Genomic DNA, 15,476 nt, shown 5'->3' on the forward strand with positions numbered 1-15,476 from the left:
TCAGCGGCTCAATCACAACTAACTATCGACGCGATAACAATTTCTCACCATGGTTGTTTATCGTATCCGCGATCACAATGCAACATCCGTGAACACCTAATATTAAATGTTAAAATGTTTTAAAATTTAACAAGTAATTTTAAAATACTTGGTACACTTCCACTTATTTATTTTGACCAATTAGCGCTTTCACCCTCTAATGGGCATCTCCAGACTGGTGAATATTATACAGTGTAAGGATAATTGATATAAAACTAAATATTATCTTGAGTGTAGGTACATTTAAAAATAAGTTGAAAAATATACAATACGCAATATTTCAATGGAACACAGTGAGACAAATTATTGAAACATGGTGAAAGCGCTAATTGGTCAAAATAAATAAGTGTAAGTAAATTATATGTGAATATAAGTTATTACATCATAACTTGTTTGTATTCGATACTCCTTATTTATTTATTTAACACTTTATATACATATATCATATATATACATATAAGGGCGGGAATATTGCCTTAAAGCAATTTCTTCCTACCTACCCAAACCGTTTAGTTTGAGAAAATTACAAATACATGGACATATTGAATCTTACAATTTTATACAAAAAATAAAAACAAATATTAACAAAATAAAAATAAATTTAAAAATTAACACTATACTATGAAGAGAGGAGAGGGGATGGGAAGGAAAGAGGAAGGATAAAGGAACAATTTAAATATTTAGATAGTGACATTTCAATCTTGACTTAAATGTAAATAAAGAAGGTCTACTATTATTTTTTATAGGAATCGCCGATTTTTCGCCAATGAACTGTATTTATTTACGAGGAAAACAAAAAACAAACCTACACGAGCGTTGTTTTAGAGATTACACACGCGTTGACTTATGACTTATGAGCATTAGCTTTTTTGTTCCGGATAATTACCTTGGACAGCGTCAGCATGGACTGTTTCACATTCCAATATACAGGACCAACCTGCCAATGGTTATGCCTGTCGGAAGGTCTATCTCTATGTTGAACAATATCACTTTGGACATTGATATTTTTCACGTCTCTGAGGGAGTTTTTCGTTACAAGATTCTCTTACTTTTTTAACTGGATATTATGTACACTAATGTGTTTTTGTTTATATTTACCTAATCTTTTCTATATGTATGAATTAAGATATTTCATTTTGTAATGTACATATTTATGAATAAATAAATAAAACTGAAAATTGAAATTAAAAAAAGACCGCGCTAACTTAAGCACGTTCATTGTGTATAAATTAAGATATTTCATTTTGAAATGTACATATTTATGAATAAATAAATAAAATTGAAAATTGAAATAAAAAAAAGACCGCGCTAACTTAAGCACGTTCATTATTGCTCAAATGCTAAGCATGTTTTTAAGCACGTCGATAGTTATTTGTATAGAGCTACAGAATCACCTTCGATATTTAACATTGCAATAGCGTAAAATATATCGTGTAATTTATCAGGCAGCTACATTTTGTTTTGTTCCGAATCCCTGTAACTTAATTTAATTTTACTTTCAATGTCATATTACCGAAAAGCAATAGCGGCTTTGAAACATCGAAATTATAATAAAACACTACGCTTACCATTCAGAAAAATCTTACGGTTGTTAGTACGAAATGTATACTGTCCAAACATACCTGCAACAAAAGAAAAAAACAAACATTAGATCATCGGATACGCCATACAAATGATACGGAATGCAGGGGAAAGACAAAAAGTGGTGAGCGAGTTGAGTTTCGCAAAGTGGAACACAAATTTACTACAATGGAGGAACAGGTATTCTAGAATCCACAACCAGCCGAGATGGCGGGAAACCAGGCACACGTTGAACCGAAAGCAAGGAGATTCGTTCTGTAGACTGGTCGTGAATTCAATTCAGATTTGTTTGAACACGATTTCACGGGGAAAAGTGGGTAGAGGATTAAAAGGATTCCTGAAGAGGAATGTCGGGGATTAATTAGAGAAAAAAGCGCGCAACATGCGGAGAGAGTGATGGTTGGTCGTCGCTTCAGGTCGTTTTTATCCAACAGACGGAAACACAAATCTGCAGAAATAAAGCTTTAAAGTTTTTTTACGGACTAAGCGCAAATAATGACTAGAACTTAAGACAAAATTCTTTTGAAAAACACAATTTTTTTCTGAGGCTTTCTCAGAACCCTTGTACATTTAACTAAATTTCGTTAAAAATGGTCTGTGGGACAAAAAAAACTTAACCCTCCCTCCCCGGTGATGTGTAGCTAGTACACATTGCGTCTAATAACTATAATATTTTTATAAATATAAAAAATATTGGGTTTAACAAATTACAACAGGGATGGAGAATACTTTAAATAAGGGAATATGGAAGTCAAGGCATTTACAGGGCTTATGACCTGTCATTGGCTGGTTTAAGTGGCCACTTTACACAATGAACATTCACCATTTTGCCTATGTTTCAACATCCAAAATTCTTCAATTCTTCCATTTGTTGATTTTAGTGAAATCAAAGAGCTAAAACCTTTATTGTTGTGAAGAGATTCATCTGACTGAATTATTTCACATACTAGGCAACGCCTGAAAACAATTTTTCAATTTTTAACTTCTTCTTGGACCAGTTGGTCCAGTTACAATATTTGAGTTTATCCAAATGTTCGTAGACAAAAGACAGGATTTCACCCCCTCGGGAGTCATTAAGATTAACAAATTACAACAGGGATGGAGAATACCTTATTCCAGTATTCCTCCATTACACATTTACGTATCGACTGAAATAATTTGTTATTAAATAATAAGTACTTATAAGGCACAAAAAAGTATTTATATGAAGTGTTACGAAGTGAATGCCGATTCAATTTAAAAAAAAAAACACTAATAGGCTTGTTTTTGCGTTTTTAATATCAATTTTCGGAAACAGAGTTTCATGATTGCATGAAATAACTGAAAGCCGATTTGATCAGTGATCAGTAATTTCCCATCACTAATGAAATTAGTTTGACAGCGGTCATTCTAATATAGTCATAATAGATTTGTAACAATGTCTCCCGATCATCCTTCTATACCTTTACTAAGCTCAAAACGAAGAACGGAAAAAATCACTTCAACCATCGAATTTACATAAATATGTTTGTTCATATTGTGTAATGGCAATAAATGTTAATAAGTAGATAGTGAGAGAAAAGGGGGTTTGAAATGACAAGTTTCAAGGTGTGGCCGATAGAAACATAAATTTAATGCTTCTTTAAAGGTTTCCTATACTTTTTCACCCTCGCTACGTATGTATGAAGTGTAAAGGAAATCGCATCCTCGATCAATGTAGCAGAACGTGCCGCGAACAAATGCTAAGGACACCGATCCGTAGAATCCAAACACCACAAAAGCAAAGGATCAGAGGTGTCGCAAGATGTTACACAATACAACAATAGCGTGTCTATAGAATTTCAAATAGAGGCATCAAACTAGATTACCATCCAAATAGCAAACTTAGTAGGAATTGTAAGAATTATTCCATTTATTTACCAGTTGATAATTCGCGAGTTGTTGGTTGAACGAGATGAATGTGTCTTTTAAACGCGATCTTTTCATATTATATGCGTATAAGATGAGGGGACGGGCGGGAGGTTAGGAAGTGGTTTGCATCTACGAATTCTTACGCATTTGTCCGTAGATCGCGTAACGCTTACTCCGTCTCCCTCTGGGTAAAGCTTGGGTTTCCTAGGAAAACGGTGCCGATATCTTAACGGCCGTACGAACGGTGATGCGGTGAACGGCCGCCGAAACGGTGACTAGAGAGTGGTTTCCTAGGAAAAACGTTGTCATATCTGGCGGCCACGGCAGCTTATCCGTCAAAAATATGCCCTAGAATGCGATCTGTCATATTTGTCGTTATTTATGAATAGTTTGTCACAGTTTTATTTAATTTTAAACATTTTCGAAGGCATGCGACCTTCTCGTGCACGAAAATTGTATTAAAAAAAGAGTCAACTCTTTTTAAGATTTTTAAGACAGTGAATTCAAGGAGAAATACTGTTTTTCGAAGGAAAATATGAGGCGCATAATTACTCTAGTAAAACTCGATTTGGAAGGACACAAACGAGATGAGAAAATACCAGTAGAACTCCAGGGCCTATTTGCTATTCGGTACTGGGGTAGTAATGAGGTATGTAATGAATAATAATTTTGGCAATATGTAAGTATCGTTTCTGTCAATTCATTTGACAATTTTAAATACGTAAATGTTTGATGCCTATAGATATTAACTTTTTGATAAATCTTCCAGATTCAAGACGACTCTGCTGATATACACGAATTTAGTCACCGAACTATTTCAACATCAACATCAATTGGCATGAAAAACACCGGACTATATTATAATGAAGCCAGTGTCCAGAACAAATGTAGTTATATCCGGCTTATTTTGTATGAGAGGATTTCTTAAAGTTATAGGTGCAATAGATTTTTTTTTTTTAAATTTATTAATAACAAATTTAAATACAATATTAAATACAATTTTTTAAATTTTCAATTACATATATTTACATTAACGTTTCCCATTACGTAAAAGAAATAAACAATTCTTGTGTACATAATGGGGAGTGACGTCTTATAATAGATTATTTTATTTTAATCAATATTATTTTTAGAATAACATAAATAAATTACAAAAAAGATATTAACGATGTTTTCAATCAGTGTTACATAAAGAAGAATTATAGATGTAATTTTTTACTTCTTTCTTAAATATATTGTATTCCTGACTGTACTTTTTATTATCTTTGTTCATTTCATTAAAGAAAAATATTCCTCTGTAAGTATAATGATGTTGTGCAGTAGTTGTTTTTAATTAATTTAATCCATCACAATAGATCTTCACAGGTTGCAGTGACGTCAGGAGTTTGTATACAAGGCCTACTTCACAATATCTTTGATATCCGATAATAATGCTATCAACAAAAAAGGCATTTGAATTGTTTCAAACAGATAAAATATTACTCCCTAGTTTACCTCACCCTTTAGATAATAGTAGAACTTTATTTTTCAAATTTGATCCTGTACTTACATTTAATTAAGTGTGTTTGCTTAATTGGATCAATTCAAAATAATCCTCATTTAAATGATTTCAGTATAATATTAGATGCTCAATTTCAACATTCGAAATTCATTAATGATCTTGAAAAAAAAACCTTGATCAAATTTGGGCACATGATATCATACAAAGTCCTATATCCAAGCAACATTCTAAAACAAAATGTATCCCTAGAGTTAAAAGTTTTTAATGAGAAAACAATTGGTGGGTTTAAAGTGCGTAGCGCCTAAAAATCCAGAACTGTTTGTAGAACCCGAGAGTACTCTAGATTTTAAAAGTATATTTTGTAGATGGTGGAAGATTGTAAATGGGTAAAGTGTATTTGAATTTCAGAGATTCAACAATCTTCACAAGGAACCCATTAGAGAAGATAGTGTAGATCATAAAAATTTTCTAAGAAACATGTCCCTTTGGTTAAAAACTTGGAGACTCTCAATACCTGAGAGTTAGTCTCTAGGTGTATAAAAATTTAAATCCCCCATTACTACATTGGATGCGTTTTCAATGTTGATCCAATATATATTTTCCATGCATAAAGTAGAATATTTACTCTTGAGTAAATTTCAAAACGATAACTTAAAAGCGAGGTTCGGCTGTTATCGTCAAACGAGTGGAGCTTATTATTGTATTATTTATTTGCAAGTCTTAGAGAGTGAGAGAAAGCTTGATTTAAATGTGCTGTAATATTGCTGGAGTGGAGTGAGGTTTTGGTAGGTATGTGAATATGAGAGTTAGTGTATATGAGTGTGAGGGTGGGTTTGTGGAAAGGGTGAGTGTGTGTTTGATACAAGTGGATAGAAACATCTTAAATTTATAATGTAAAAACAAATATATGATTTATAGTTTATATAATATATGTTTAGTCTCTCTGATTTGATGTTATATGTTAAACTTTAAATAGTATTCCTTGAGTATGTTGGATTTATAAATAAATATTTGCAATTTGTAAAATATCATAATTACTTATAATCACATCTATATAATAACTAATTTTAGTTTATTTAATCCTGTAATTATTGTTATTAATATCATACTAAATGGGATATGATAAGGTTTGCTGACGATATTGCTATGGTTGCTGAAAGTGAAGAAGAACTGCAAGAGCCCTTACAACTATGGAAAGCATTCTTCAAAATAACTACAGTATGAAGATAAATAAAGACAAAACAAAGCTACTGACTGTAGGCCGAATGCAACACCAGATAAGAGTAGTGATGTCGGGAATACCACTAAAGAACACCAAGGAGTTTCTCTACCTCGGGAGCAAAATAACTTTGGGATGGTTGGTCTAAGAGCGAGGTCGACAGCCGTATACATCAAGCTAGACTTGCATTTAATAAAAGGTCCAAAATAAAAGAATAAAATAATATAGACCTAAAACTAAGAATACTCCTAATCAAGACCTATTTATGGAGTATCTTGATGTATGGCTGCGAGACATGGTGCCTATCCGAAAGAGATAAACGGAGACTAGAGGCTTTTGAGATGTGGTCCTATAGAAGACTACTAGGAATTTCCTGTAGAGACCACATTCAAATGAGGAGGTTCTCCAAAGAATCGAAGGTGGAAGGCACCTGCTCAGGACCTTGTCCGAAAGGCGAGCGAGATGGATCGGTCATGTAATACGTCAAGAAGGCCTGCATGTGCAATGGAGGGGATGACCGGGGGAACAAATTCTAGGGGATGCCCACGCCGAGAGTACCTGGAGGACCTATTAGAGGACGTGCGCTGCTCATCATATGTTGACTTTAAATGAGCCGCACAAGACAGGGAGGAATGGAGGAGAAGAATGAAAGGAATTGCTGCCAGCCAATCCCAGGATTGAGACCAGAGAAGAAGAAGATCATACTCAAATAATTTTTAAAAATACATTACATAATAATTTATAAAATAAAAGGTGTATGTTTTTGATTAAATAAAAATAATATATGCAATAACTACATTTTTATTTGTAACTGATCTTGGTGCGTTCTATTCCTTCACAGGGCCAATTTCTAGTGTTTTGGTGAACAAATCATGATATCATGTAAACAGAAATAAGAGAAAGAAATATTTTTTTCTTTTATTTAGGAAACATTAAGTACTATTACATAGTTTTATAGTATGCAAAATTTTATGTCAATTATGTTTTTAATACCTCTTATGAATATACACATTATTGTTATTCCATTTTGTATTATAATTTTATATGTATTCTTCTCCTTTTTGTAAATCATGAGAAATGGAGTTTATACTCACATAATATATTCTCTATTGCATAATATTTATGTAAATTTAAGATCATAATGAAAAGTTCTCAAACGATAACGATACTAAAACGATTTCTTGTTTAGCATTAGGTCTTATACCCATATATATGTAACTCATATAATATTTGTACTTTTATACAAATATGAACCAAACTTTTCTTTTTTAAATATCTCTTTGTAAAACAAAAGAACCAGAATTCACTTTACTTTATGTTTTCTTTAATATTCATTTATGAACTTGTAAATATTATAGTAACAATTTATACTGGAACATCAGAACTTAATATTGCTTACTTTATATAAACTCTACAGATTTCTTCTGAAAAATTACAATCATTATACACTTACTTCTTACAGACACCATAATATATACTTATAACTTTCATATGTAATAATATACAAAACTAATTATTCTTTTCTCACTTAAAATTTTTATCTATTTTTTATTTTTTTGTCACATTTAATGTTTATATCTTTTTAATTTATGAAAACTTAATTGGTCTTTTTATGTTAAAAAATTGTTGTTTTTAATACTTATTTTTTATTTTTTTTAAAAAAGAAATATTTGCGTTCTTATGATTTACCCAAATATTTAATAAAATAAAATAAATAAATAAACTACAAACTGTAAGTTCGAAACCAAAATGTCTTCAGCGTTTAACTAATAATTTATGTACCTCACAACACAGTATTGTATAACTTTTAATTCTTTAGGAATATCATCTGCTCCATATCATACAAGTATATGTCCAACCTCTTTGAATCATAATTAAATTCATTTTATTAGTCTGTCAAAATATAATATAGTATTTTACATAGTAACAACAAATATAAAGAATACATTTGTCATTACAAAGCAGACATTGTTATCAATTCATTATTACTCTATTATAGCTATGTAAGTACTCACCTAGAATTTGCATCCATAATTTGGAATCCACAATACATTACTTATATTGACAGGCTGGAGAAAGTACAACATATTTTTTAAAACATTTGGATTTCTGATGCTTTCTTACATTTCGTGAGATTACTTAGCATTAGGTCTTATACGCATATATTATATGTAACTCATATAATATTTGTACTTTTATACAAATATGAACCAAACTTTTCTTCTTTAAATATCTCTTTGTAAAACAAAAGAACCAGAATTCACTTTACTTTACTTTTTCTTTAATATACATATATAAACTTGTAATAATTGTAGTAACAATTTATACTGGAACATCAGAACTTAATATTGCTTACTATATATAAACTGTACAGATTTCTTCTGAAAAATTACAATTATTATACACTTACTTCTTACAGACACCATAATATATACTTATAACTTTCATATGTAATAATATACATAACTACAAACTGTAAGTTCGAAACCAAAATGTCTTCAGCGTTTAACTAATAATTTATATACCCCACAACACAGTATTGTATAACTTTTAACTCTTTAGGAATATCATCTGCTCCCTATCATACAAGTATATGTCCAACCTCTTTGAATCATAATTAAATTCATTTTATTAGTCTGTCAAAATATAATATAGTATTTTACATAGTAACAACAAACATAAAGAATACATTTGTCATTACAAAGCAGACATTGTAATCAATTCATTATTACTCTATTATAGCTATGTAAGTACTCACCTAGAATTTGCATCCATAATTTGGAATCCACAATACATTACTTATATTGACAGGCTGGAGAAAGTACAAAATATTTTTTTAATATATTTGAATTTCTGATGCTCTTTTACATTTCACTTGAAAGACTTTTATTCTTTCTTTTTCCACTGCTGGTTTTATATTTTTAAACTTATTTGAATTACTTTTAGAATAGCATTTAAAAGTAATATATTGCTTTTTTTACCACAATATGTTATTATTTTTTTAAGATGTTTTTTTTAAATTAACTTAAATTTATTGTCTTTTTTTCTTTAAATATCTCTTTTTACAAAGAGATATTTAAAGAAGAAAAGTTTGGTTCATATTTGTATAAAGAACTAATATTTTATGAGTTATATGTATATATATGAGTATAAGACCTAATGCTAAACACGAAATCATTTTAGTATAGCATACTTGAGGATTTTTCATTATAATCCTAAATTTACATAAATATTATGTAATAGAAAATATATTATGTGAGTATAAACTACATTTCTCATGATCTAAAAAACGGAGAAGAATACATATAAAATTATAATACAAAATGGAATTACAATAATGTGTACATTCATAAGAGGTATTTAAAACATAATTTGCATCCAGGTAAAAATAGTTTGCTCTTATTTATTAGTACATTTTTGTTTTTATGATCAGTATTATTCTGGGAAGTGTTCATTTCAGGGGAGTGTCTGCCTTCCTGGAGGTGGATCTGGTGAGTCCGAAGTAAGTACTGCTGTGGGTATGGTGTCATTGGATTTTTCCATCACAATAGTGAAGGTAGATTTCAGAAAGTCTTGTCTCCCGTCTGTTCTACATTGTATGGCGTTCTGGAATGGTCTTCTGTGGCAGTCAGTAAATATAAATACGTGGCTCGTGTTGAGAAGTTCTTTGTGGATAAAGGTTTTCTTTGGACTGTGGTGGATGCCTGGTGTTTGTCTGATGTCTGCGAGTCTGAGTCGTAGGTCGTTGACGAATGTTCCCTTGTCCTTGCATGTTGAGGCAGTGAAGAAATCGCTCGGGAGCCTAGTAATTTCTGCTGGCAAACATTTGAGTTCGACTTGCACAGCAAATCTAGTAGTACTATCGGGAGAGTATCTACCCTCTCACTACTCGTATCTTGATCTGCACTTGGGTGAAAATAATTTTGTAGTATGTACTTAATCTGAAAATAAAATTCACAATGAATATACAGGAAAGTTATTGCAACCTACCTTATGTATCTAAATAAGAACTTATTACTGGTGTTTATGGAGTTGCTATAAAACTAGTTTGAACTTGTCTCAAATATAAATGGGAGCTCATTTACATACCATATTATTTAATTGAATTCGGTGATAAGAATCCTGGAACAAATGTATTAATAAGTCCCAAGTATGTCTACATTTAATCGTTTTTCTGTGCCATAAGTTTACTCATTAAAAACAATGTTTTGAGTATGTCCAAATGTTTGCAGACAGGCTGGATTTCCTCCCTAGGGAGTTATCTAGTTCTAAATTTGATGCAACAGAGAGGGAAAACATTTTCGAGAAGGGAATATGGAAGTCTAGGCACTTACAGGGCTTATGCTCTGTCATAGGCTGGTTTAAGTAGGCATTTTACACATTGTAACATTCTCCATTCTGCCTATGTTTTAACATCACATTTCCTCAACTCTTCCATCTGTTTTCTTTTGTGAAGTAAAAGAGCTGAAACTTTTATCATTTGGGTGAGATTTATTCGCCTGAACCAATTCACCTACGACGCAAATTCAGTATTCCCTTCTCAAAAATGTTTTCCCTCTCAGTTGTAACAAAAATTGTTTATATTGGTGACTACTCTTTGGTGTTTGTAGCTTTCTAGAATAAATAAATGTAATAATTAATGCAGAAAAAATATTATAGTAATGTTTATACAAGAATTACATTGGTATACTTATTTGTATCCATCGACAAATTTGTTGTATTCATTTCATGTTCAAAGGGCATATTTTATTTAAAATTCATCAAACTTACTCTGTTAAGATTATGTTCCAGGCATTTTTCTTGGCTCTTTAATATTCATGGAGAAATCCTTATTTTAAATCACACCCATGTGACTTTTAATCTGAAATGTTGTGTGTTATTTCATAAAATGTCAACTTCAAAATAGGTTAGGATTTGGTAAGGTAACCTAATAAAAAGTTTGATAATGTCCTTACAAGACAAAATGCGTCACATTTTACACCCTTGTAAATAAAAAAAATAAAAGGATAATTGAATCCAATAAAAGCGTTTCACTTTGGATACCTTACGAAATTTTAATACAGAATTCAACCAATTATCTGCAGACACAATAAATAGGTTAGGATTCCTTGGAATCTATTACGTATAAACAATGTTATAATAAATGTTTTGAATTAGAAAAATAACATTATGATAGATGCTTAGCTTTTTTCTTGTAGCTTATAAACATTTGCTCTGTTATTTTTATATGATTCTATTGTTATTTACATTTTAGTACATACCTGATATTTCAAGCGTTGTCCCGATATTTCTTCACGAACTTTGTTTCAACTCGACTTTTTAATAGTCTTTGCCCTTCCATTACATAAATCGTCATGATTTTTACAAAATTAATCAATATTTCGTCATTTTCAACATTCCGCACCACGTTTGCACTCATTTTGACAGCTAAACGGTAACCGCTTCGCGACAAAAACCGTTCGAAAACAGTTCGCACCGCTGTGACGGCCGTCCTGCAAATGGCGGCACCGTTGCTTCGACGTTACGTTCACGGTCAACGCTCTCTAGGAAACCGGCGCCATTGATTTACATAGTCAACGTTTTAATGACGTCATCCGCCGTCCCGTGACGGCCGCTTTGTGACGGTACCGCTGTCTTAGGAAACCATAGCTTTAGGGGATAGTGAATAGGAGCATCTTGTTTATTCGAGAGTCAATGGCCGCGTTCTCCTCCGACCTCATACACTCCTGATACACGCTCGGTTGTGAGAAGAGATCTTGTCTACTGTTTTCGCACACATACAGACTAGAATGTACAAAGTTTCTCTTTTTGTTAAAAGTTGTGTTAGCAAACTTCGTTTCCGATCATTGCAAGATGTAATTGAGATAAAATACTGTCTTGGAATTGTACGCGGTGCGTAGATAGTTAAATCACAATTGATATTTCCACCTGTTGCTTAACGGGCAGGTGTTTTTTCTGTTAATTTATGTACATACTATTAATGTGATCTTCATTTCTTCGCAGAATTGGCTCGAGGAAGTAAAACAGGCAGTTTAAGAAATAAGAACTAGGTATGGCATGGTAAATATCTTATGGATTTACTTGAAGAAAGGGTAATGAAGTCAACTCATTTCTTCTAGGTTTAGAAATGAGTAATAAGTTACAGAAGCAAAAACAAATTGCAACAGTCGAGCTGTAATCGCACGCCCATTACAATTTACAGCTATACAAATGTGTACACGCTTTAAGCAAGCGTTTTTATAGAATGTATCGAGGCTTGCATACATAATGAGAAAATCCACTAGGTAACGGCCTTAGAACGCCACCAGCTCGATATAAATATACAGTCACATTTGAAATTCCATTTCCAATGCCTAAACAGATCTTACTTTCATTTCTCGTGCTGACTTAAAGTAATAGTTTGCTTACCTTTGCATTAAACCACTCGGATTTGTCAATTTTTTAAGCCGCGTGTTGATAGACTGCGAAAAAAAGTCCGATAGAAATCAACGAGTTAACTATTGTAAGGCATTAAACATTATTTAAAAATAACCAAATAACAGCTTTTTTAGTTAACTGTCTACCTGTTTTTATATATGTGATAATATTTATATGGGTTTAAGGACATGGCGAATAGGGTGACTCAAGTGTTCATTGATAAGACCAGTTCTCCTTGGTCAGACGCAAACAAATGAAAACATGTTAATTACACCTTAACGAAGGGGTCACTTTTCACAGTCTGGGGAGCTAAAATAATGGACAACAGAATTACTTATGTAAATGCAAAATGTTATTTCAATCAAAGAATCAGGGAGCTTCAAATAAAACATTAGGTACTATGTGATGTTTGCGAAATTATTCACTTATTTGGGAAAAAAACAAAAGATTTTACATATACTGCATACAGACAACAAGAATATAGGTATATAACTAAAATTGAAAAAAACAGTCAATGCAAATTTTCCACGGTGATGTGCAATATAGGTATTATTTCAATCATTTGAATAAATCCGTAGCATGTGATAACAAAGTAAGTTGTTAAAATTCAAAAAGATACAATTAAATTTATTTACTTATAGAATCACTTTGTAAATCGCCTTTGAGGAATTACATTACGAAAATGACAATCAATAAATTATCCATAATATTTTTTATTTTTATTTATTAAATTGAAAACATATTATACACAATTCTATATAATATTACCAAGGAGTTAAAAAAAAACTCATTAAGGGACATGCAGATAACAATATTTATTTAAAGACGTTTTTATATTTTAAACTATAACATTATTTACAAAAGCAGAATAAAAATTATGATACACTACAAATTAAAAGGGTATGAAAAATATTTAAAACTAACAAAATAAACATAATACCTAGGTATGGAAATAAATTCAAAATGATGTATACATTATACAATCTGGGAAAAAAAAATTAACAAATATAAAAAGTTTAAAAATTACATGTATGTATATATACAAACTGAACTAGTACGAGAACGCAAAATGTTAAAAATTACAAGAATGAAAAAAGTTTTTTTAAATGAACAAAATATGCGCACCCAAATATGGGTTAAAAAAATATCGAAAACGTATTAAAATTACATATACATAATACAAGCTAAAAAAGTATAAAAAAACACAAATAATATTTCAATAGTATAAAAAAACACAAATAATATTTCAATAGTATAAAAAATTACATAATATACATGTTCAAGATGTTAGTTTATCCAGAGCATTCTCTGGATAAACTAACATTATTTATTCAAAGTACTTCTGGAAAAAATAATTCTTCAATTCGCACGTCCTGTTTCTATATTTTGAAATTGGTACTTTAAATTTTTGTGGCAATTAATTATATTCCTTTTTTTAATTTCATTTAATAATAAAATAATGGGCTTATTATTTTCATCCTATGACGTGCTAATCACGTGGACAAACTTTCCGCCTCCGTTTAGTAAAACTATTGGACCTAGCTAAAACTACCTGTTGAAACTAAATTCTACCCCCGAGACACACGTTATTACGGTCGGGAGGGGTTGATGTATTGTTTATTTATTTATGGGTTTTTTATTGTTGAGATACAGCAGACGTACAGAAACAATCGCATCAACACTTCGCCAAATCGGAAAGGGAATCGGACAAAGGCATACGGAGGCCTCTAATTATAAGGCTATTATACCCACCGGGGATCCGAAGACAGTGTTATTTATTACTAAAGAACCTGCACAAGTAGCGACTCAGCAAAACGGTCATGAATAAGATTCGGAACAAAGAGGCTCGTCCTAAAACGTGTCAATTATTTTAATGATTTTCGAAATGTAAAGGCATACCACAGGTTCATAACAAAGCAGATGGATTGTCTGGAAGATATTATTTCAAGTAATAAGCCCGCTAAAGTGCACGGATTTGTAAACTTGAAGTTACTACAGCTACCATCACGCCATTTCCCCATAGTGGTAGGCGGAGGGAATGGACCGCCATACACGTCTATCCTGGCATACATTCCTAGATTCTTCCACATTCATACATGCCCTTCGGTTCTGTCTGCTTTTGACATGACCAGACTTAAGATTTTGGTTTATCCGATCATGCCACGTCTTCCTTGGTCGTCCTCCTATCACGTTACCGTTCATTTTCGGCATATATACTTGTTTTACCATTCTTTCGTCGTCCATTCGTTCTACGTGACCAAACCATCTCTGAGACGCTTTCTTAATCTTATCAATTATACTTCTCAGAATTACACTCTCGCCTGATTTCATCATTCGTAACCCTGTCATACATTGATTTCCCACACATTCGTCTAAGAGATCGCATTTAAACCGCGTTCACTCGGCTTTCATCCTTCCTCTGCCAGTTCCATGTTTCACTTCCATACATAAGTGTTGGGACTAAAACTCCAATGTGCACTGCCAGTTTAGCTTCGATTGACATATTTTTATTAGCAATTATTGTGTTTAGTGCGGCGTTCATTTTTTTGCCCGCATTCACTCCTCTTTCAACATCTTTTTCTACTCTTCCAACTCTTGAAAACATCCTTCCCAGATACAAAAATTCTTCTACTTGTTCGAGACATTCGTTGTTTACATTTATTATGCAGTCAACTTAATGTTTAATATTTAAAAAAAAACACATATTGTTTTAAAATCTCCTTAGTATAACGAAAAAAATAATGTTGCTAATAAAATAAAGGCAGATAATATTTTTTTTATTTCATAGAAATGTGTCAAAGCCTCTTTTAAAAAAAATTGTCTTATGTC

The 15,476-nt window shown here is 31.7% G+C and overlaps 1 protein-coding gene and 1 long non-coding RNA gene across 2 annotated transcripts in view; both read right to left on the reverse strand.

The window, feature by feature from the left end:
- Positions 1-782: 782 nt before the first annotated feature.
- Positions 783-15,476, reverse strand: part of LOC148272632 (uncharacterized) — a 62,068-nt gene continuing 47,374 nt past the window's right edge. The window contains exon 2 of the mRNA XM_088239780.1: positions 783-1,661. Coding sequence (XP_088095906.1) covers positions 1,585-1,661 — 77 coding nt within the window. The 3' untranslated portion in view covers positions 783-1,584. The remainder of the gene's footprint in view (positions 1,662-15,476) is intronic.
- Positions 10,517-11,781, reverse strand: LOC148272633 (uncharacterized). The gene is made up of 3 exons (XR_015824810.1): positions 11,492-11,781; positions 11,001-11,091; positions 10,517-10,844 (listed from the first exon to the last, which is right to left on the reverse strand). It is a non-coding gene; the product is annotated as an uncharacterized LOC148272633 (long non-coding RNA).

The sequence above is a fragment of the Micrasema longulum genome, unplaced genomic scaffold (assembly GCF_059751315.1).
Source record: "Micrasema longulum isolate JH-2025_06_02 unplaced genomic scaffold, ASM5975131v1 h1tg002263l, whole genome shotgun sequence".
NCBI classification, from domain to species: Eukaryota; Metazoa; Arthropoda; class Insecta; order Trichoptera; family Brachycentridae; genus Micrasema; species Micrasema longulum.